This window comes from Acomys russatus, chromosome 16, assembly GCF_903995435.1.
Source record: "Acomys russatus chromosome 16, mAcoRus1.1, whole genome shotgun sequence".
NCBI lineage: Eukaryota > Metazoa > Chordata > Mammalia > Rodentia > Muridae > Acomys > Acomys russatus.
The window spans coordinates 20,582,692-20,606,658 of NC_067152.1; the positions used below are offsets into that span (position 1 = coordinate 20,582,692).

A 23,967-nucleotide genomic window follows, 5' to 3' on the forward strand; every position below is an offset into this window, starting at 1 on the left:
TAGAACTGAAGCTAGTTTAGCCTCTCGCAGAGAACAAAAAAGAGAGCAGTATCGGCAGGTGAAAGCACATGTTCAGAAGGAAGATGGCCGAGTACAAGCTTTCGGCTGGAGTCTGCCTCAGAAGTACAAGCAGGTAACTTGGGAATGTAATGAGGATGTCTAGCAGAAAATGCAGGTTGAGAGGGCATACTTGGAAAACGTGAACTGAAAAGAATATCCCAAATTGCTCATTTTGGGCTGGAGAGATGGCTCAGAGGCTAAGAGCACCGACTGCTCTTCCAGAGGTCCTGAGTTCAATTCCCAGCAACCACATGGTGGCTCACAGCCATCTATAATGTGATGTGATGCCCTCTTCTGGCTGCAGGTGTACATGTAGGCAGAGCACTGTATACATAAGGCTCATTTCAGCCTGCTTGGACTTGGCACGTTTAGCGAAATACAAAGTATAGGGGTTTTCAAGGTATTTTCTAGAGTCCTAGAATGTAAATAAAACAGTTTAGGTCTATACTCCTAAAATACTAAGCACTTTTGTGTACAAACATGTACTCGTGTGATTGTGAGTTCCGCCTCCTGCTGACACTTCTACTTATTGTCTCCAATTGCTGCTTGAGCTTTTGCCTATTTTTCAAGTAAGAAGGCTAGAATCCAGCTGAACTTGATTTCAGGAGCAAGTATGTAGTGCCATGCTTCCTATGTCTCAGTGGTTCAGTAATTTCACTGTGAGGGGGTTTACTAATGTGTGTCCCCCCTTCATTATTAGGCAGCCAATGGTCAAGGGGAAAATAAGATGAAAAATTTACCTGTGCCTGTCTATCTCAGACCACTAGACGAAAAAGATACATCTATGAAGGTAAGCTAATTGTGACACTGACAGAGAGACTTCTCAAACTCTGGGTAGATTCCCCCTCCCTTCATGGCGGGGGGGAACTGTTTAAACACTGCTTTTGTAGTGAAATGATTGCTTATTTTAAAACTTGTTAATTTTTTGTATTTGAAGACAGAATCTCTATATAATTCAGGCTGGCCTTGAACTCCAATTTTTTCTTCTATGTTTTGGACTTGAATCCTGTATTTCTGCCTCATTCTCTTAAGAGCTATGATTATATGTATGTGCCACCACACGTAATGTGTAGCATTAGAATACATTACAACACCTGTGGCTCTACCTTTAGTTATTATAAGAAAAGGTCAAATTTTTCTTACTATTTGTAGAGAGGAAAAAAAAATGACATAATACCTTTCTCCCCACCCCTGCCTCTGAGAAGCTGTGGTGTGCTGTAGGAGTCAACTTATCTGGTGGCAAGACAAGAGACGGTGGCTCTGTGGTTGGAGCAAGTGTATTTTATAAGGATGTTGCTGGTCTGGACACTGAAGGCAGCAAACAACGGAGTGCGTCTCAGAGTAGTTTAGATAAGTTGGATCAAGAGCTCAAGGTAGGTATGCACTGATGCTCCCTCGCTTGCTCTGTGCGTGTAAGAGTTCAGCTCTTAAATACAAAAGTTATTTGAGGCAACCTATAGTGGGGATTACTACAGGGATGTCCCTTTAACATTTATTTTATTGAGGTATTATTTGTACATATTCAAGTGACTACAGATATATAAGAAGATGTACACTGTTTTTTTTTTTTTTTACCACTGATCTGCTTTAACTACTAAATTGTAATCTAGTAATACTGATAACAATTATATTTTGACCCTTCCAAAAAATCTGGAAATAACTTGAAATAATACTGCATTTAGTAAGAACACAGTCTTAGAGATGTTTGCACATTCATATAATTCTAAACATTTTCCTCTGCCTACTCAGGAACAGCAGAAAGAATTAAAAAATCAAGAAGAATTGTCCAGTCAAGTCTGGATCTGTACCAGCACCCATTCAGCTACGAAGGTTATCATCATTGATGCTGTTCAGCCTGGCAACATCCTAGATAGTTTCACTGTTTGCAATTCTCACGTTCTGTGCATTGCCAGTGTCCCAGGTAAAGCGAGGCTCTGCCTCCTCCCTCTCTATGCGCTCCACATTTCCTTCCAGGTGGACATGGATGTGACTGCTCAAATAGTGCTTCTGGAAGCCACTGAATAACTGTGTTTTTTATCTATTTAAAAATAGTGTGAAGAATATAGTAATATGAGGGGGTGGTGCACACCTTTAATCTCAGCACTCGGGAGGCAGAGGCAGGAGGATCTCTGAGTTCAAGGCCAGCCTGGTCTACACAGTGAGTTCCAGGGCAGCCAAGGCTACACAGAGAAACCTTGTCTTGGGGGGTTCAGAGGGAGAAGGTAATATGAGAGGATAGCTGGCTGATAGAGGATGAGGAGGTCCTCAAGATGAATTAGTACAGGAAGGCGCCTGAAGTTCTGCAATAGATGTGTCACGTGAAAACAACAGTTCAGAAATATTAGTCAGCCATAAAAGAAATGGCATTCTTTTTTTCTCCTGTTACTTAATTGTGATTGAAACACTTTTTTTTTTTTTTTTTGAGACAGTCAGCTTGAACTACATAATGAGATTCTGTCTCCAAAAGAAAAACAAAAAGGCTAAACTGACACTTTTTATATTATTAAAAAAAAACTATTTACAAATAAATTTTAAAGCTGAGTGATGGTGGCACATGTCTTTAAGCCTTTAATCCAGTACTTGGAAGACAGAGGCAGGTGATCTCTGAGGCCAGACTGGTCTATTGGTCTTCCGAGGACAGTCAGCACTACATAGAGAAACGCTGTATCAAATAAATAAATAAATAACAATAACAAAAAAAACCCTAGATTAAATATAATATAATATATTTAAAGTGATAAAAATGCTTACTTTCTTTTTTTACATCTTACTAATATTTTAAGACACTGTATAACTATAACTTTTAATGATAGTATATAAAAGCCCATCTTTCAAGTAGTAGTCATAGTTTTCAAATGACTTGTTTGTTATTTAGATTTTTTTGCTTTTTTTTTTTTCCCCCAAGACAGAATTTTTCTATGTAGCCCTAGCTGTCCTATAATTCGCTTTGTAGACCAGGCTGGGCTTGAACTCAGGGAGATCTGCCTGCCTCTGCCTCTCAACTGCTGGGATTAAAGGCATGTGCCACCACCACCTGGCTTAAAAAAAATTTTTTTTTAAATATATAGTTTGTTTTCTATGTATGAGGGTTTTTTTTTGGGGGGGTGAAGTTTTTTCGAGACAAAGTTTCTCTGTGAAGTTTTGGCTGTCCTGGACTTGGCTTTGTAGACCAGGCTGGCCTCGAACTCATAGAGATTGGCCTGTGTCTGCCTCCCAGAGTGCTAGGATTACAGGTGTGCACTACTGTGCCCAGACTGTGTGTGAGTTTTTGCCTGTGTGTATGTGCCTGTTGTCTGTGGAGGCCAAAAGAAGGCATTAGATCTTCTGGAAGTGGAGTTACAGATACTTGTGAGCTGCCATATATGTGCAGGGAATTGAACCAGGTCCTCTCTGCAAGTGTTTTTAACCATTAACCTATCTCTTGAGCTCCCACAAAAAAAATTTAAAGAAGAAAAGTTTTATTATATTTTATTTATTTTGTGTGGTAATAGAGCATCATACCACATGCCCATTTTGAAGGTCAGAAAACAACTCTCAGGAGTTGGTTTTCTCCTTCCATGTGGGTATTGGGAGTTAAATTCATGGTTCTCAGGCTCAAAAGCAGGCACCTCTATCTTCTAAGTCATCTCACCCGCCCCTTCCCCCTTTTCCTGACTCAATATTAAATATTACTTGTTTTTAACATCATGTAGCTGCTGAGGAATTCACTAAAGCAGAGGAGTCACATTCTTTTTCTCAAATTGTACTTTGTCCAATTTATAGTTAGTACGAAAAAAAATTCTTGAACAGTCTATGTAGGTAACATCCAAGACAGTATTTCCAGATCTTCATTGAACACAGTGACTCACCTAAGAACTTGCTCTTGTCAAGGGGTAATGCCAGGGCTAAAATTGGCTCTCCTAAAACGTGTATTTATCTTGATATTATTTGTGTATGAGTTAATACTGCTGAAACCTGAGCATTGATACTTACCCTAAAATTAGATCCTTTTAGATAAAACTTATTTCTGCTTGGAAAAAAAAAGTTACTCAATGTTATCTTGACATTCGTACTGATAAGATTTTGCTTACTGCAGTTTTAGCATTTGCCTAAATACAAGAACTATCCAGTGAATTTGAGAAGGGCAGTAGAAAACTAGAACTATAGGAGTTACTGATGTGTGTTCCACTTGAATATTCATTTCAAGTGGAAGGCCAGGTGTGGTGGCACATGCCTTTAATCCCAGCCCCTATGAAGCAGAGGCAAATAGATTACCAGTTGAAGGCCAGCCTGACCCTATTTAGCAAAGTTCTGTCTCATCCTTTCCCCCAAAAAAGGGCAAAAATGTGATTAAATTATCAATTAATAGATACAGTTAAGCAGGGCGGTGGTGGTGCACGCCTTTAATCCCAGCACTTGTGAGTTCGAGGCTAGCCTGGTCTACAAAGCAGTCAGGATAGTCAAAGCTACACAGAGAAACCCTGTCTCAAAAAACCAAAAATAAAAGAAGAATAAAATAAAATAAAAAACAGTTAACTTGAAGGAATCTCTTTATGTGTCTATGGGGAGTGAAGAGTGAAGCCAGGATATTACATTGGATGTGACACACGATTTACTTTTTCTTTTTTGCCCTATTTGTTAACTTATTGTATACTGGCTGTTTAACCACTGATCAGTTTCTTTTTTATTGTATAGTTATTAGTTTCTGAAACAATCTTTAAAATGTTTGTTTTTATTGCGTGTGTATATATGTGGTGTGTGGAAATGCTGCATAAGCCCTGGCACATGGATGGAGGTCAGAGGACTGTTGAGTCTCTCCCTCCACCTTAAAAGAGTTACAGCGATGAGACTTAAGGCATTGGGCTTGTGCAGCAGGAGCTTTGCCAGCTGAGTGTCACGCTCTCTTTTCTGTTGGCTCAGCCAGGTGTGGTGGTGGATACATGTAATCCAGCTTTTGAGAGGTAGAGACAGGAGGATCAGGACTCTAAGATCAGCCTTGACTACATAGAGTTCAAGGCCATCATGGACCAAGTGAGACCTTGTCTCCAAAAATCACCCCACCTTGTGTTGTTGTCTAACATTAATAAATCTGTATTATAAGTATCTTTTGAATGTTTTATTATTGTGTGTGTGAGTGCATGGTTTGGGGAGTTGATTTTATTTTCCCACTTCCCACTGTTGGTTATAGAGACCGAACTCAGATCATCAGATTTGTATAGCAAATTCTTTCTACCTTCTGAGCCGTGTTGCCTGCCCTATCTAATACAAAACAAAAAACAGAGGTATTATTTTTAACATTTTTATTAGAATATAAAGTAATAAAAATGCTATTTCACTTCTAAATTACTTTTTCATTTCAATCAAGATTACTTTAAACTTAACACTGCCTTCTTTGATGTGTTTCACTTGTGTCTCTCTTCAAACCTAGAGTTGCTTTCATAGAAAGTAGCTACTGCGAGCCAGTCATGGAGGCACATGCCTGGAATCCCTGCACAGGGATCCTCAGGGAGGCAGAGGCAGGCGGATCTCTGTGAGTTCAAGGCCAGCCTGGTCTACAGAGGGAGTTTAAGACAGCCAAGGATACACAAAGAAACCCTATCTTGAAAAACAAAAAAGAAAAAAGAAAGTAGCTACTGCTTATAGTTACTGAATATTCAAAGAAAGTTGCATCTCTTCTTTTTTTAAGGAGCTCGGGAAACAGACTACCCTGCAGGAGAAGAGCTTTCTGAATCTGGTCAAGTAGACAAAGCATCTTTGTGTGGAAGCATGACAAGCAACAGCTCTGCTGAGATGGACAGCTTGCTAGGAGGCATCACAGTGGTTGGGTGCTCCACAGAAGGAGTGACAGGAACTGCTACTTCCCCAAGTACCAACGGTGCTTCTCCAGTGATAGAAAAGCCACCAGGTACCTCTGTGGAGAGTCTGAACCTATTTGAGAGTGCCACATTATAGACTTGTCGATTGTAAGTTAGCCGGGGTGCAAGCGTGGCTGGAAAGAAGATGCTGTAGTGACTGGGAGGAGTTCTCCATGTCATTATGCAGTGTCAAGGAGAGCTCAGTGGGGTGGAGTTCCAGAGCAGGGGTTAGTATGGTGGAAATCTCATTCAGCATACAATGTTTTTCTGTTTTTATAGAAATGGAAGTGGAAAATAGTGAGGTTGATGAAAGTGTTCCAACAGCAGAAGAAGCCACTGAAGCCACAGAGGGCAATGCAGGGTCCACTGAAGACACTGCGGACATCGCACAGCCTGGCGTGTACACAGAGCACGTGTTTACAGATCCTCTGGGAGTTCAGATCCCAGAAGAGCTCTCCCCAGTGTTTCAGTCAAGGTGTGTATCCTAAATGAGTAATTTGGGAGAGTCTGCACCAAAAAAAAAAAAAAAAGAATCAACATAGTGTCAAATAGCCACTCTAGTTATCAAAAAATTAGCCATTATCACTGTTTGATTTTTCCCAAAATAGACTTGAGGTCCTTTTGAATTTAGTTTTCATGCACATTTTTTTGTTGAGGCCTCTGCTTTAAAAGACCAGAGGTCTGGTTAAACCAGAGCCATTTAGTACATTTTTTTATCCCCTTAGATACAGCTCTTTGTAAACTGGTTTCTTTCTACAATTTGTTTTTCTTAGTATATAGTACAACCAAGAGTTTATTAGCATTTATAATTAATTTCAGGGTGAAGTCATGTTTTGAATTTGATAGTCAAGTTTTATATCATCTACTTAACTATGCCCTAACAACCCAAAAGAAGACATTTGTGGTGGGATGTAAGCATGTTTTGTTATCATTTATTATAAAATAATTATACATTAAAAATTATATATTGGAGTCTGGGCGTGGTGATGCAGAACCAGGTGGATCACTGTGAGTTCGAGGCCAGCCTGGTCTACAAAGTGAGTCCAGGACAGCCAAGGCTACACAGAGAAACCCTGTCTCGGAAAAATAAAAATAAACAAACAAACAAAAAAATTATATATCAGAGCTAAATAAATGGCTCAGAGGTTGAGAGTACTGACTGCTCTTCCAGGGGACTCAGGTTCAATTCCCAACACCCACATGGCAGCTCTTCATCTCTGTAACTCCACTTCCAGAGTGCCCTTTTACAGACAAACTTGCAGGTATAAAACACCAAATGCACATAAAATAAAAATAAATCTTTAAAAAAAAATTTTTTTTTTTCTCAACTTCCTTTGGGGGTGAGGCGAGTGTATTTGGTTTTTCAAGGCAGAGTTTCTCTATGTTATCTTTGCTGTCCTGGACTCGAGTTGTAGACCAGGCTAGCCTTGAACTCATAGTGATCTGTCTGTCTCTGCCTCCCAAGTGCTGGGATTACAGGTGTGCACCACCACCCAGCTGAGGTGAGTGGTTTTTAAAGAAACTATCTCTCCCTTCTCTGTCCCACCTACCCTAGAAGAAACAAAGCCATAATTTTCTGTCATGTTTTGGTTTGATTGTTTTTGGCTTCTTTTCTTTTCTTTTCTTTTCTTTCTTTCTTTCTTTCTTTCTTTTTGTTTGTTTGTTTGTTTTGTATTGTTTTTTTGACACAGGGTTTCTCTGTGTAGCCTCGGCTGTCCTGGATTTGCATTGTAGACCAGGCTAGCCTCGAACTCACAGTGATCCGCCTGCCTCTGCCTCCCGAGTGCGGGGATTAAAGGCGTGTGCCACCACTGTCTGGCGGCTTCTTTTCTTTTTGAGAACCATAATTAAAGTCCTGGATATTAACTGACAATATTACTATATCTTATTCTCTTTTCTTCACTTGTTGGTTTGTTTGTTTTCTTCTGGTTTTTGGAGACAGGGTTTCTTTGTGTCATCCTGGCTGTCTTGGACTCACTTTGTAGACCAAGCTCACAGCGATCCACCTTCCTCTGCCTCCCTTAGTGCTGGGATTAAAGGCATGCGCCACCACATCTGGCTTCCTTTTCTGCACTTTGAGCTTCCTAGTTTGTTAGTATTTCTGGTACAGTTGTTGAACTGCTTAATGTGTAAGCATTTCACATTGACTTTTCTGGAATCTTAGTGTTTGTTTATTATAGTAAACTTAAATATAGAACTGTTCAATTCCTGAAAACTAAAGCTGAATGTACTCAGTCTGCGGTTTTTTTCCTTGTGCCTTATTTTCCCAGTAGTGACTCAGATGTGTGCAGAGATCAAATATCAGTATTGCCAAATGAGCAAGACCTGGTGAGAGAAGAGGCTCAGAAGATGAGTAGTCTTTTACCAACCATGTGGCTTGGAGCTCAGAATGGCTGGTAAGTACCAGCATCCTAACACAACATTTCCTTAGTCAGACATAGTAGTACAGACCTGTAATTTCAGCACTTTGGAGGTTGAGGCAGAAGGATTGCAAGTTGCAGGTTAGCTTGAGCCACAGAACTTTCCTTCTTATTCTGGGTTATGTAGTGAAGTGAGACCCCCTTCACAAAACCCAAAACTCTTAAGTAAAAAATAAATGAAATGTAGTAAAGGTAAAGATAAACAAAAAGTGTAGATTAATACAGAAAATTTTATATGCATAAAATGTGTTTTGTTGCAACTTTTATAAACTAGATTTCCATTAATTTTAAATGGTAAAAATAATTTCTTTGTCACAGCATGTTCTCTTTATGTATTATTCTTAGGAAGAAAGGTAAATAGGATTGAGTGAGGGAGTGAGTTTTTTTGAGACAGAATTTCTCTGTGTAGCCCTGGCTGTACCTGAACTCACTCTGTAGACGAGGCTTGTCTCAAACTCAGAGATATACCTGCCTCTTCCTCCTGAGTGCTGGGATTAAAGGTGTGCACCACCACCTCCCAATGGTAAATGGGATTTTTACATCTGAATCAAGCATTGTAGTATATGCCTATGATCTCAGCACACAGAATGCTGAGACAAAAGGATTATAAATTTTAAGTTAGCCTAGCTTAAAACAAGATCCTCTCTTAAAGAAAAAATTTAAATCTAGTATAGAATTAAGAATAAATTGTGCCAGGCAGTGGTGGTCCACACCTTTAGTGGATTTCTGAGTTCAAGGCCAGCCTACCTTAGCTAGCGAGTAACAGAACAGCCAGGGCTACACAGAAAAACCTTGTCTCAAACCCCACCACCACCACCCCCCAAAAAAATAAATAAAAACTGAGGCTGCGATCCAGGCGTGGTGGTGCACACCTTTAATCCCAGCACTTTGGAGGCAGAGGCAGGCAGATCGCTGTGAGTTGGAGGCCAGCCTGGTCTACAAAGTGAGTCCAGGGCAGCCAGGGCTACACAGAGAAACCCTGTCTTGAAAAACAAAAACAAAAACAAAAACAAAAAAATTAAAATGAGGCTGCAGCCTGGTGGTGGTTGGTCCACACTTTAAATCTTATCACTTGGGAGAGGCAGATCTCTGTGATCTCAAGGCCAGCCTGTCCTACAAAGAGAGTTCCAGGACAGCTAGGGCTGTTACACAGAGAAATTCTGTCTCAAACAACAACAACAACAACCAACAAAAAAAGAGGCTGCAGAAGTGGCTTATTGAGAGTGCTTACTGCTCTTGTAGAGGATCCAGTCAGTTCTCAGCACTCACATGATAACAGCTGTAACATAACAGCTATTAACAGCTGTTTATAACTCTGGTTCCAGGTCTCCACAGTTACCAGGTACACACATGGTGCAAGGACATACATGCAGGCAAAGACACACATAAAATTTTTTAAATCTTAAAAAAAAAAAAGATAATAAATTATGATTTGAAAGCTCAGAGGATGATAATCTATATTACATGGTTTATTCACTTTTTTTTTAAATCATAGGGTATCACTGTGTTGATACCTTTCGGCTTTGGCTGTCCTGAAACACTATAGACCAGGCTGATGGTGAACTCAGAGATTTGCTTGCCTCTACCTCACTAGTTTAGGGATTAAAGCTGTGCGCCACTATACCCAGCCCAGTTTATTCACTTATTAGTAGTCTGGGGCCGCTTACAGAACAGTGTGTTTCCAATGGCTAAGCAGGGAAAGGGGCAGGCAGCATTATTTGTCTTTTCCATAGAATTCTGACTTAGCCTGCAGGCCGTAGTCAGCCACTGTCTGATGTGAGTCACTCATTGAAAAGTTGATGTACTAGAGATGTTAGATTATTCATGAAGTGAGTCTTATGCAGATGAGGCAGGGGCAGCCCAGAGTTAGCTGCTGTTACTGCTCTAGTGTCAATACAAGTTCTGTTTGTGTAAGTAGCCTGTTTCTCTTAGGGGCTTGTTCTCTTTCCTCCCTTCTCCCCCCCTCTCTGTCTTTCTGTCTGCCTCCCTCTTCCTACCCTTTGCTCTTTCTTTTTTTATACAGAAGTATGAAGCCCTTTTCCTAAAAATTGCATGTTACCCTGTGTTCCTCTTGGAGGTGTGCAGTCATTTAGACAGAAGCGTTGGTAGAGGGCCAGGCCTTAACAGTCTTGACTTTACTCCTGCAGTTTATACGTCCATTCATCTGCAGCCCAATGGAGGAAATGTCTCCACTCCATTAAACTCAAAGACTCGATTCTCAGTATTGTGTAAGTTTTATTCTTTAAATTATTCCTTTCAAAAGTTTTGATTTTGATGTAAAATAGATTTTCAGAGTATTAAAGCTAAAATGTATCTAACGATAAATCACTTTACAAGTTTAATCTGTTTGTTGGTTGGTTTTAACCATTATCTTAGTTACTTTCCTATTTCTGTGATAAAACACCATGACCAAAGAGACTTGTTGAAGGCAGGGTTTATTTGGGCCTATGGATCCAGAGAGATAAGAGTCCATCAGGACAGGGAAACATCGCGGCAGCAGGCTGGAGCAGGGTGCTGGGAACTCACCATGTAGGAAGCAGAGACAGCAAACTAGCAATGATGCAAGTCTTTTAAACTCTTCTAAACAAAGCCACACTCCCTCCAAATAGCACCAACCACCGGGACCAAGTATTCAGATACCCAAGACTGTAGGAGACAGCTGGTTCAAACCACCACCGTGCTAGTGGACTAGAGAAATGGAGTGAGAAGGAAACTCTAAAGTGGAAAGTAGAAAACATTTAAGTAGAAGAGAAAACTTTGCAGTTGAATATTTACTTTAGTGGTTCTGTATTTGTTTCAGACTATTCCTTATAGCTGGGGAATGCATGGACTGGGCCATTGGTTTGCTATTTTTCATATGTTGACTGGCAAAGTTCCAACTGTTTGTTTGTAAATCTCAAGGACTGAGTCTGTTAGTTCCTGCCCAGATGTGTGTCTGGTCTGTAGAGTTATGTTGAGGTATTATGAGAGGGGGAGCCTTGGGCCAGACAGCAAGGCACCTCCAGATAACCACATATGCTGTGTGCTATTTTCTGTGGTGCGTTTCCATAACAAGATGCTCACAGTGAAGACAGCAGCATATCCAAGGGTTGTGTCAGACCCTCATCATAAACTCTGCACCAGATCAGTAACACATGGTCCATTCTGTGCTCCTGAGTGCAGGCTCTGAAACTCTTCTCCCTACTTGCAGGCACGTGAAAGGAATTGTGCTAGTCGCCCTGGCCGATGGCACCCTTGCAATCTTCCACAGAGGCGTTGGTGAGTGTTTATAATGTTGTTTACCTACATGTTGCTTTGCAGAGCATTTTCAAGTTGATTGGATTACTGTATTTGAAAGAACTGGTATCTAAAAAGAGAATGAGGTTTTAAGTGAAACATTAGTGATAATATCAATAAATATATGCATGCCTTTGTGGAGGTATGCATTAGGTGTTCCCGATAGACAAGTATGTTTATCACAATGAAAAGTTTAGCCTTTTCTGTGCCCATACATTATATGTACATTGTCTTTGTATGTGTGCTTATGATGTGTGTACATAGGTGTGTGTTCCTGTATGCGAATATGGGCATGCATGTGCCATGGTGTGTGTGCAACAGCAATTTTGTGTTAGTTATTATTACCTCCTTATCCTGCTATAGATAGGGTCTTTTGTTACTTACTGATGTGTGTTACAGTTAAATTACCAGGAAGGCCTAATAACATTTATTATCAGGCCTATAATTACAATTACGACAGTATTTTCTAACCTGCTAGCAGTCAATCAAGACACAGACACCTGTTATATTTTAAAATACCCTTAGTTAACCTGGGGCAAGGCAGATATTAATCCCCTAAAGTACTTCCCATAGTGGGGCAGGTATGGAATATATATACTTGATAATGTTCTTCATCTGGGCCAAATCCTCCATCCACGTCAGCCATGGGCTTCTCTTCCACCTAACCCATGATGGCACAACCTCCTTCTCCTCTCCTCCGGTCTCCTTCCTCCCAAGATTCCCTCTCTCTCCTCCAGCCTGGGAACCTTAGCCACGCCTATCCCATTTGCCCTGCCCAGGTGTGATGGCCTTTTTTTGGTTAAATAGGTTAAGCTCTTAGGCAAGGTACAGGTGGGATAGAGCCAGCAAGCAGTAATTATCATCAGAATACACCAGACCAACCTCCAACAGATGTGTATGCCAAGCTAGCTGGCCTCCAAGTTTCCAGAAACTCTCTTGTCTCTCTCCAAAGAGAGTTGGGATAACAGGTGTATGCTGCTGCCCCTGTTGTACATAGATTCTGCGGCTCTAAGCTCAGTTCTCATTTTGCCCAACAAGCACTTTATTTCCTCAGCCATCTCCCCAGCTCTCTGATGCCTTTCTGTAGTGCAATGCAGCAATTTTTTCATATATTTAATTAGAAAACATTTGGCAAGGATAAATATTTTATCCCTTTTTTTGTTTCTGTTTGTTTGTTTTTGTGGCAGGGTTTCTCTGTATCGCCCTGGCCCTCCTGGAACTCACTTTGTAGACCAGGCTGGCTGGAATTCACAGAGATCCACCTGCCTCTGCCTCTCAAGTGCAAGGATTAAAAGTATGTGCCATCATACACAGCTTTATCCTATTTTTAAAAAATTAATTTCCACCTGCTTTATTTAAGAAAAATTTGTTTTGTTTGAGAAAGGGTCTCTGTAGTCAAGATTGGCCTAGAGTTAACAGTTTTCTTGTTTTAGTCTCCCAAGTATTATAAATTTGGGCCACCAAACCTGGCTTTTTCTTTCTTTCTTTTTTTTTTTTTTTTTTTTTTTTTTTTTTGAGACAGGGTTTCTCTATGTTATCTTGGCCATCCTGGACTCTGGACTCTCTTTGGAGACCAGGCTGGCCTCAAACTCACAGTGATCCACCTGCCTCTGCCTCCCAAGTGCTGGGATTAAAGGCGTGTGCCACCACGCCCGGCCCAAACCTGGCTTTAAAACAATTCTTTTAGATTTATTTATTTTTTAATCTCTCTCTCTCTCTCTCTCTCTCTCTCTCTCTCTCTCTCTCTCTCTCTCTCTCTCTCTCTCTCTCTCTCGTGTGTGTGTGTGTGTGTGTATGACAAATATGCATTAGCCCACAGAGGCCAAAGGGTATCAGATCCATTGGAACTGTAGTTATAGGCAATTGTGAGTTGTGGGTATTAAGAACCAAACATGGATCCTTTGCAAAAGCAGTAAGTGCTCTTAACTGCTTCCAGCCCATAAACCCCCAGTTATCTTTCAGTTGAGTAAAGTTTAATCATTTTTCATGTCACATTATTTCTACAACCACAGGCAAAGACAAGGCAACTTGAGAAAGTCTGCCTTACATGAGCTGATTCAAGAAAATATGTATCATCATAACTAACCTTGCTATGTGTGTCATCCAAAAATAATTATCCACTAGGTTGATAGATCAAGGAAATATGAAGAAGATAGACAAATTTAGGTTTTAATGAAATCTCTTGTCCTTGTCCTTGTGGGCATACAGATGTGTTAGGTAAATGGTGCTTGGGTTCCTTGAACTGGTTGACATGTAGAAATTGCTTGTTATTGACTGTGTCATCACAGAGAAACAGCTGCGTTTTCTTTGTTCTGTGTTTAAACTCTTATGAATCAGGTTCTGTTGTCATCTTCATTACTTAACTGAGGACAGTAATTTTTTTGTTTGTTTTGGTTTTTGTTTTTTGAAACAGAGTTTTTCTGCGTAGCTTTAGCTATCCTGTACTCACTTTGTAGACCAGGCTGGCCTTGAACTCACAGTGATCCACCTGCCTCTCCCTTCAGAGTGCTGGGATTAAAGGTGTGCGCCACCACACCTAGCTAAGGCCAGCATTTTATTCACTTATTCATAGCCCCTTAGTCAGTCAGTGAAAGAAACTAAAAAAAGTGGAATAATATAAGTTTTGATAAGCAGAATAAAAAGTATATGTGCAAAATAAAAGAAGTTGCATGTATTAGGGATCAACATAAAGACCTACTGTTGGGTTCAGAAGAGCAAGACATTTCTCAGGGTTAGAATTACCCAAAGGCTGGCTGTCAGCTCAGTAAGAGGTAATTAATGTTTAAAGCCTCCAGATCTATGGTCTGTTAGGGCTGGTGATAATCTTTCCTACTAAAGCATTTGCAGTGGGAGTCAACAAAGTCAAAGCAGCATGAAGGATTCGTAAAGGGTGATAGATAGAATACACACAGAAATGATGGTGTGAAGAGGCCCAGGGGCAGAGGCAGGGGCAGGGGGTCTCTGAATTTGAGACCAGCTAGATCTACAGATCTACACAAGTTCCATGATAACCAGGGCTACAAAGAAACCTTATCTTATCTTAAAAAACCAAAACGAATAAATAAATAAAATCTAGAGATGTACTAAAGTTAGGGTTATATTTATTCATTGACTTTCATTAGGCAACACTGTAGACTAATGGGTGATATCATACACACACTGTGTCAGCTCTCATTCTTTTTTTATTTCTCAGCATTTAGGATTTCAGATTGATGAATTAAAGATGCTCAGAGTATGTACATAGTTTCTAACATGCTAGCAATGAGTTGCCTTCAATTTCTACTAAGAGAATCCATCAAATTGCAAGATAAATATAACCCTCCAGACAACTATCTGCTCTCCAGTATGTGGTTTGTCTGTGTGCATGCTGCTAGACACTGGACCTTGCACTTCTAAGTTACGCCCCAAGCCCTAATTCCATCCTAATGCTAAATAAAAACTGCCATGTTCAGATAACCTGCGACTCATTTGTCCCATTACCGCCTTTTTTTTTTTTTTTTTTTTTTTTTTTTTTTTAAGCTAGGTCTCGCTAAGTATCCTTAGTTAGTCTGGAACTTACTATATAAACCAGGCTGACCTTGAATTCAAAGAAATCAGTTCGCCCTATGGCACCCTGATGTTGGGATTAAAGGTGTGCACCACTGCACCAAACTATATTACCATTTTTGAAAACATGCTTTCATGAGAATCCAGGTAGTGGGTGGCAGGTTGGAGCAGATGTTTTGTGATCTCTTTTAGCTATATGACTTATACAGATAAAAGTATATTTAATATATGTTGTTTTAAGTGCCTCATCAATAAAAAGTGGTATGCTTAACTATAAACATACTTCTTGTTTTAAAGATGGACAGTGGGACCTGTCAAACTATCACCTTTTAGACCTTGGGCGCCCCCATCATTCCATACGGTGCATGACTGTGGTGCATGACAAAGTCTGGTGTGGCTACAGGAACAAGATCTATGTGGTTCAGCCAAAGGCTATGAAGATAGAGGCAAGTTAACCTATATGTCGTATACATGCTGAATTGGTATATCTACAAGACTAAATACTTGTTTTCAGCTTCTTTAAAGACTGTTTAAAGGCACTTCAGATAGAGTTGTGGGTGTCTTAGCTTTCTCTATTACTTTACCTCCTTTGTCATTTAGACTATGAGGGTAGGAGATGGTGGGATTTTGTTTGGTTGGTTGGTTTTTTGTTGTTGCTGGTTTTATTTTGTTTTGTTTGTACGGACAGAGGATTTACACATAAATGTTTGTGTCTCTATATGTATCCACATATGTATGTATTTTATTCGAATATGTGGTTTTTTTTTTTTTTTTTTTTGTGGTTTTGGATTTTGGAGACAGGGTCTCTCTACATATCCCTGACTATCCGGGAACTCACTATGTAGACCAGTCTGGCCGCAGAGATCTACTTGCCTCGCCTTCTGAGTACTGGAACTAAAAGTGTGCAGTAGCACCGTGCTTGCTGAAGTGTGGTTCTTGATGTCTCTAGTCATGTAAGGGCTGGTTGAGAGGATTCCCACGTCCCCTTTACCTCTGCCCCATAGATATTCAGACTCATCTGTATGTACATACAAACTGAGAAATAGCACTATAGTGAAAAAAAGCTAAAGACAAGATCTTAAATTTTGGTCACAATGTATCCATTCTTACTGTTTTAAAAAAATTACAAGAAGAAACTTTTAGGTGAAATTTCTATTTCTCCCTGCCCCATGTCCAGTTTTCTTCCTTAGGAAGCTCACCGTTAAAGCTAGACACGATAGCATGCCTCTGATCCTAGCACTCTGGAGGCTACGGTAGGAGAATTGTCACAAATCTGAGACTAACCTACATACTTGTCTCAACAGGTACCACCTCTGCCAAATACATCCACGGGTAACCATTTGGTGTTTATTTTTCATGGCTGCTCCTTCTAAAACAACATGGATCCTTTTAGTTTATTACCAATAGGATCTGACTTGTCTTTGCCACATGCTGACATCACATCTCTGAACACCTTAGATAGTCTGGACGTGCCAGCGTTGCTTATTTAAGACAATGTCCTGAACAGTGCTGAAGTCCAGCACCACTTGGCTCTGCTGTGTTGTGTCTCACTATTGAAGCAATCTCACTCTGGCATTGAATTCTCAGCAGCTCTCCTGTCTTAGACTTCCAAGTGCTAAGATTAGAGTTATTAGCCACCATGCCCAGCTACCATTTGGTCCTTTATTCTTATTTACATAAGTGTGTGTGTGTGTGTGTGTGTGTGTGTGTGTGTGTGTGTGTGTGTGTGTTGCACTCTGTGGTGGAAGAACTTATGGGAGAGTAGTCGTACAAGATAAGCAAAATTTGGCCCTTTTAATAAACAATCTTCAGATTGTTGTGAAGATTAGCAGAATTTTTTTTTAATTCTTATCTTGGTGTTTAAATCTTATCTTGGTGTTTTGACTGCATGTATGTCTGTGTGAGAGTGTTAGATCCTCTGGAACTGGAATTACAGACAGTTGTGAGCTGCTGTGTGGCTGCTGAAAATTGAACCTGGGTCCTCTGATTATCTGGTTTTAAACGACTTCCTATGAGACAAAAGTAATTTCATTAGCTGGATGTGGTGGCACATGCCTTTAGTTCCAGCCCCTGGAGGCAGAGGCAGTCGGATCTCTGAGTTTGAGGCCAGCCTGGTCTGCAGAACAAGTTCCAAAACAGCCAGGGCTGAGTTCCAAGACAGCCAGGGCTACCCAGAGAAACCCTGTCTTGAAAACAAAACAAAAAATAATTTCACTATTAAACATCTCTTCTAGAAATCATTTGATGCACATCCCAGGAAGGAGAGCCAAGTACGGCAGCTTGCATGGGTGGGTGATGGTGTGTGGGTCTCCATTCGTTTGGATTCCACGCTCCGCCTCTATCATGCACACACATATCAACATCTCCAGGATGTGGACATTGAACCCTATGTAAGCAAAATGTTAGGTAAGCTTCCAAAGTGTTTTCCTTTTGAAAAATCAGTGAGAATGTTTTATTATTTTATGCAATGTTGTGGCACTAACTCAGAGCCTTGTGTATAGTGAGCAGATGGGCTACAACTAAACTACACCTCCAACCTCCTCTAATGCTCTGAGAAAAATTACTGACTCAGTTAGCACATGAATTGTTAATTTTCATCACTGGAGGTATTGGACAGATGCACCAACGCACCATGGTCATTGACTAGAATTTAGGTTTGTTTGTTGTTTGTTTTTTCTCTCCTCCTTGTTCTCTACATCTTTTGATGACCTGGAACTCTGTCAACTTTGAAACTAGTTATCTTGACCACTATCTCCTTAGACCAGACCACTGTCCTTTCCCCTTTGATAGTCTTGTTCTCCTAACTGATGTCCTTGTCTCTACACTACTCTGTCTTCTGCCTAGTAAGTAAAGTGCAAAAGCATCTTGATGCACTGACTCTAATGACGCTTGGATCATCACAGGCAGCTTTACATAGTCTAGACCAGTCTCCCTGCTCAGTCCAACACACTGACAAGTGCCTTCCCATTTCAGAACCATCACATGTGCTATGTATCCTCTGCCTAGCAAAGTCTTCTTGGTCTATGTTTATTTACTCTCAAGTTCTCATGTCATATTGAAGAGGGACCTTTATTTAAGTCCTGTATCTTTTGAGAGATGGGGGTGGGGGAGGAGGTAGGAGGGGAGAGAGGGAGAGACAGAGACAGAGACAGAGAGGGGGCGGGGAGGATCTTTGCTGTATAGCCCAGGTCAGAACCTGGAACTCACAGAGATCTCCCTGCCTCTGCCTCTCGAGAGCTGGGATGAAAAGTGTGTGCCACCACAGCCAGCTGTCATTTTCATAGGGTTAGCATTAGTGTGGTTGCACCCATATTATGTCTCTATCCCATAGAGGAAGCCCAGGGAAGGCAGGACAAGGACAGTCTCTGGTCTCCTTCTCTACTGTACTTTTAACATCTAATGCAGTGCTTTGTGGCTACTAGGCATATCATAAAAGAGTCCTTTCCTGAGGAAAAATGGATTTCTTTCAACAGTTTTTAACCTTTTACGGTCTTTAACCACAGTGAAGCTGTGTGCTCTCAAGGACTCTATAGAGTTGAAGAGTCAGCCCTAGCTTTGCTGGGCAGTGGTGATGTGCGCCTTTACTCCCAGCACTGGGCAGCACTGGGGAGGCAGAGGCAGGCGGATCACTGTGAATTTAAAGGACAACCAGGGCTAAAACGGGGGTGGGGCAGGTTGGGGGAAAGATTCCTAGCTTGGGGCTGAAGAGGTGGGACAGTGGTTTAGAGCACTTGTTGCTCTGGCAGAGGACCTGAGTTTGGTTTTCACTAACACCCACATGGCAGTTCAGCAAACATCGGTAACTCCAGTTCTTAGGGATCTGACACCCTTTCTGGCTTCATCAGTTACTAGGCATGTGAGTGATGCACACACACACATTGTGGGCAAAACACATAAAATAAATCAATTTTAAAAAAGACTTTTTTAAAATTTATTTTAAATTAAAGATTCCTAGCTTAGGCTAAACAGGAGTTAAGATTGCTTCTTATGTTGCCTGTAAGGTCAGGACCTCAGTTCTTTGAGTTACTGATGTTTGTCTAAATGTTTTATTTATTTAATCATATTTCTGAAATCTCTGAAAACGAGATCACTTATAAAAATTCTTTTAAAATATAAAAACTTATTTATTCTAAGTTTTATATGATATCCCAGTACTTCTAACCTATTTTCTTTGTACTTTCTTCCTGGTTGATAAAGCCAGCCATATGTAGCTTTTTATTTGTTTATTTATTTTTGGTTTTCTTCAAGACAGGGTTTCTCTGTGTAGTCCTAGCTGTCCCGGACTCGAACTCAAAGAGATCCACCTGCCTCTGCCATGTGTGCCACTGTGCCTGGCTTGTAGAATTTTCTTTTTTCGTTAGCCTTGACTTGTCAAATAATAAAACCACTAAGAATTTGCTTTTTTTTTTAAATTTATTTTTAAAATATATTTTATTAATTTATTCATGTTACATCTCAGTTGTTATCCCATCCCTTGTATCCTCCCATTCCTCCCTCCCTCGCATTTTCCCCTTAGTCCCCTCCCCTATGACTATGACTGAGGGGGACCTCCTCCCCCTGTATATGCTCATAGGGTATCAAGTCTCTTCTTGGTAGCCTGCTATCCTTCCTCTGAGTGCCACCAGGTCTCCCCATCCAGGGGACGTGGTCAAATATGGGGCACCAGAGTTCGTGTGAAAGTCTGACCCCACTCTCCACTCAACTGTGGAGAATGTTCTGTCTATTGGCTAGATCTGGGTAGGGGTAAGAATTTGCTTTGAGCTGAGCGTGGTGGTGTTCACCCACAATCCCAACATTCACCTGTAATCAATCATACCACTTGTGAGATAGAGGCAGAAGAATCACAAGGTCAGGGTTAGCCTTAGCTTCATAGTTCAGAGCCATCCTACACATGTCATGAGACTTGACTCTCACACACACACAACTTTCCTTTTCAGCACACTTTTTTCTTTGTGGTTTTTAAACCAGAGACACCTGAGGATTTAGAATCTGAAACACCATTTGCTCTAGTTTCTCAAACAGTTTTTCTTCCCCCTCCCCTACAGGCACTGGAAAACTGGGCTTTTCTTTTGTGAGGATAACAGCTCTTATGGTGTCCTGCAATCGTTTGTGGGTGGGGACAGGAAACGGTGTCATTATCTCCATCCCATTAACAGAAAGTAAGTATATTTTAAAATAACTGTCACAAGTCAAAGAATTGCAGGAAATAGTGATGCCCAGAATTCAGACTGAGGGAATTGTTTAGATTTTGGCAAACCTGTGACCATGCAGAAATCAGTTTATAAACTCTCCAGAATCAGCTTGTAAGTATCTGGACCATTGTCCGTTTCTCAGTGTTCTCATTGTAGGAAACTCTTTTTCTCAATTATGGAGTCACAGCACTATTTCATCTTGAAATAAAAGGTCCATTTCTCTTCAGCTTTGTTGTACCAGCATTCAGAAATGCTACATTTCATTCATCATAGTTTTCATTCACTCTGGCTAGTAGTTATGGCTATCCCATTTGTTATATTTGAGATTGTTTTTTAACTTGTGGGAGAAGTCTCAGATCACTGAGCCTTTCCTTGTACTGAAGACAGGCTGTCTGTTTGAAAGGAATGTGCTTTATTATTTTGGAGAACAAAATGTGCTTTGTATGTTCCTCATAGTATTCTATTACATTGATCATCCATTAAGTATTTTGTGTTGCAAAATGCACTGGCAAGGAATAGTTGGGCGGGGAGAATGCCTTAAGTTCATCAAATAGTTAATTAATTACTTTGTTCAGTGGAAGGGAGGAAAGAACACCAGAAGGTGGGTTTGGAGCCCTTAAAGAGTCTGTGTTTGCAGTCCCTCCTTGTTTTTTATGCAGTCACTTACAGGTCTACATATTCAAAGCACTTCTTAAATCTAAGACATTCCGAATGTCTAGATAACCTTTCTCTTTAAAAGAGGGTTACATTTAGCCTAATTATTTAAAGGGAATTTCTTTTGGGTACACTGACAAAGAGAATTTTAGTATGCACTCTACATCAGTTCTTCAGTGTTTGAGTCTGTTTCACTGAAGTGACTTCATATGCATGCGTCATAAATCCAGCCATCGTTTCTGAGCAAAGGTGTTTGTTTGTAGAGGCCTTGGTAAGAAGTTACATCAGTTGCTGTTCTGCCAGGTTGGCATGACTGAGTAGGGCCACATAGAAGTGGCGGAGTGGTGGCTCACAGTAATGCTTCTCCTTCCTCTCGTGCACCTCCCCATGTCCCCTTTCCTCCTTTCTCACTTTAGCGGTAATCCTCCACCAGGGACGTTTACTGGGGCTGAGGGGTAAGTGCAGATCCAGAACAAAACCTCTTCCTGGCTTCTCAGAGCCACTGTGAGGCTGTCTTCTCTTCTCTAGAACACCCTTTTGAATGTTGTTCAGTGTCACCCACTCGCAGTCACTGCATTGCAGCAGGTTTTTTTGTTTTTGTTTTTGTTTTTGCTTTTGTTTTACTTTAAAACATTTGTTACATAGCCACCAACTGCTCAGCAGCTTAGTCTATTGAACATCTTCTGTTGCAGCTAAACTTTCTTTCAGACTTGGTTTTCCTTCCAATAAAAACATGAAACATCTCTTAAACCTGTCATTAATCTACATTATTGACTCTTATTACCCTTCATGTTTCTTTCATTCACTTACCCATGGAATTGGGGGTATTTTGTAAGTCTGGCTATTATATAGGAATCCAGCAAACTGTCAGCCTGGCATAAACACAAGCTTCTGTATGGTGGTGCCTGGGTGCTTTTCAGCAAAGCTTTCCCACTCCTTACTGGGGAGGGGGAAGGGGCAGAAGATGAACTATAGAGATCTTATCTAAGAATGCACCTTTGCACTGTAATTTGTATAATGCTTAGTTTCCTTCAATAAGGATTATAAAACAAAAGTTAATAGATTTAACTATGATTCAATTCTGTTTTGTTTACTGTAATGGTTTCTCTCGATTTAATAGAAGCGTAGTCATTGCTAGACTGGCAAAATCCCCTACTCCATTACTGAGGTACTTAAAAATAACTAGCATGCTGTATCTCTTTCCAGCTTTGCCTTGAGCTGGCGTTGCTGCACTTATGTTATCTCTACTGGCTGTAGCTCTTAGATAATGTCATAAGGATTAACCAGTAACCTCTTGCCTCAGTACTATTTTCTAGAGGAAAATACTTGGTATTTGGTTTTTCTCTTGCAGCAAATAAAACCTCAGGGACTCCAGGTAATCGTCCTGGAAGTGTAATCCGTGTTTATGGTGATGAGAACAGTGATAAAGTGACCCCAGGGACATTTATACCCTACTGTTCAATGGCACATGCACAGCTTTGTTTCCACGGGCACCGGGATGCTGTGAAATTCTTTGTGGCAGTTCCAGGTGAGTTAGACTATTCTGTTGAAATATCTATCTTCCATGTGGTTCACCACCTCTCCAAACACTAAATTACTAGGATTATCCACAATTTCAATGTAGCACTTAAGGAAGTTCTGGAATGGAGCTGTGATTGAAATAAAATAGATTACGTGGCCGGGCGTGGTGGCACACGCCTTTAATCCCAGCACTCAGGAGGCAGAGGCAGGCGGATCGCTGTGAGTTCAAGGCCAGCCTGGTCTACAAAGTGAGTCCAGGGGGGCTGGAGAGATGGCTCACCAGTTAAGAGCACTTGCTGCTCTTCCAGAGAACCTGAGTTCAATTCCCAGCAACCACATGGTGGCTCACAACCATCTGTAATATAGACTGATGCCCTCTTCTGGTGTGCATGAAGACAGTGTACTCATAGACATAAAATAAATAAGTCTTTTAAAAAAACAACAACAAAGTGAGTTCAGGACAGCCAAGGCTAATACAGCAAGACCCTGTCCCGGGGAGAAAAAAAAATTTTACGTGAATGAAGTTATTTTGCAATCTCTCCTCTACTCCCTAGAACAGATATTTTTGGGAGCATTGCTTACTTTTGAATATCAGTGGTAATATTTTGTCACAGTATATTATTCAAAGTCATCCTTAGCTACATAGTGACTTTAAGGCCAGCCAGACATACCACAATCCACCTACAGAGTAAGACTAGCTTGGAACACTGTATAGCCCATGTTGCCTTCGAACTCTCCTAATGCAGCCTCCTGGGTGCTGGAATAACAGATGTGCTTTACCATACCGTGTGTGTGTGTGTGTGTGTGTGTGTGTGTGTGTGTGTGTGTGTGGTGGTGGTAATGGTGTATATGTGTGTATGCTTGCATGTGTGTAAAGGCTGAGGTTAATGTCAGGTGCCTTCCTCAGTTGCTCTCTACCATATTTTTTGAATCCAGAACTGATTGATTACCTAGACTAGCTGATCAGTGAGTTCCAGGTATCACTTGCCTATGCACCTACGCATCTGCACTTGCACCCCAGCAGCAGTATACACAAGCCCACCTTGCCAACTTTTTGTTTGGTTGGTTTTTTTGAGACAGGATTTCTCTCTCTGTAGCCTTTGCTGTCCTGGACTCCCTTTGTAGACCAGGCTGGCTTTGAACTCACAGCCTCTGCCTCCCTCAGTGCTGGGATTCCGAGTGTGCACCACCATGCCTGGCTCTTGCCCAATCTTTTATGTATATGCTGGAGATCCAAGCTCAGGTCTTCAGTTGTGCATCAGGCACTTTACCAACTGAGCCTCCCATCTCCCAGCGTTGAGCCTTCTTACTGTGTGTGTGGAAGACTTCTCTTTTGAGTATGAATCTAAAAGTGGGATTAGTAATGTTGTTGTTTGTCATAGGCCACTTAGCCTTAAGGGTGAAATTATATTAGCTTCATTTCATTAATTTCATTCATGCTTTGCCTTCTGCTGCAGAAGTTGT

The 23,967-nt window shown here is 40.9% G+C and overlaps 1 protein-coding gene across 2 annotated transcripts in view; it reads left to right on the forward strand.

Annotated features, from left to right (window-relative positions):
• The window catches only part of Spag9 (sperm associated antigen 9), a 129,744-nt gene that overhangs the window by 98,494 nt on the left and 7,283 nt on the right, over positions 1-23,967 (forward strand). Inside the window, exons 16-29 of one of the 2 annotated variants that reach the window (XM_051158329.1) lie at positions 4-133; positions 761-850; positions 1,266-1,433; positions 1,810-1,981; positions 5,726-5,944; positions 6,174-6,369; positions 8,165-8,290; positions 10,462-10,542; positions 11,505-11,572; positions 15,434-15,582; positions 17,371-17,542; positions 20,182-20,295; positions 21,399-21,437; positions 22,334-22,510. In XM_051158329.1, coding sequence (XP_051014286.1) covers positions 4-133; positions 761-850; positions 1,266-1,433; positions 1,810-1,981; positions 5,726-5,944; positions 6,174-6,369; positions 8,165-8,290; positions 10,462-10,542; positions 11,505-11,572; positions 15,434-15,582; positions 17,371-17,542; positions 20,182-20,295; positions 21,399-21,437; positions 22,334-22,510 — 1,901 coding nt within the window. The remainder of the gene's footprint in view (positions 1-3; positions 134-760; positions 851-1,265; positions 1,434-1,809; positions 1,982-5,725; positions 5,945-6,173; positions 6,370-8,164; positions 8,291-10,461; positions 10,543-11,504; positions 11,573-15,433; positions 15,583-17,370; positions 17,543-20,181; positions 20,296-21,398; positions 21,438-22,333; positions 22,511-23,967) is intronic. The other variant, XM_051158328.1, reaches the window with a different exon arrangement.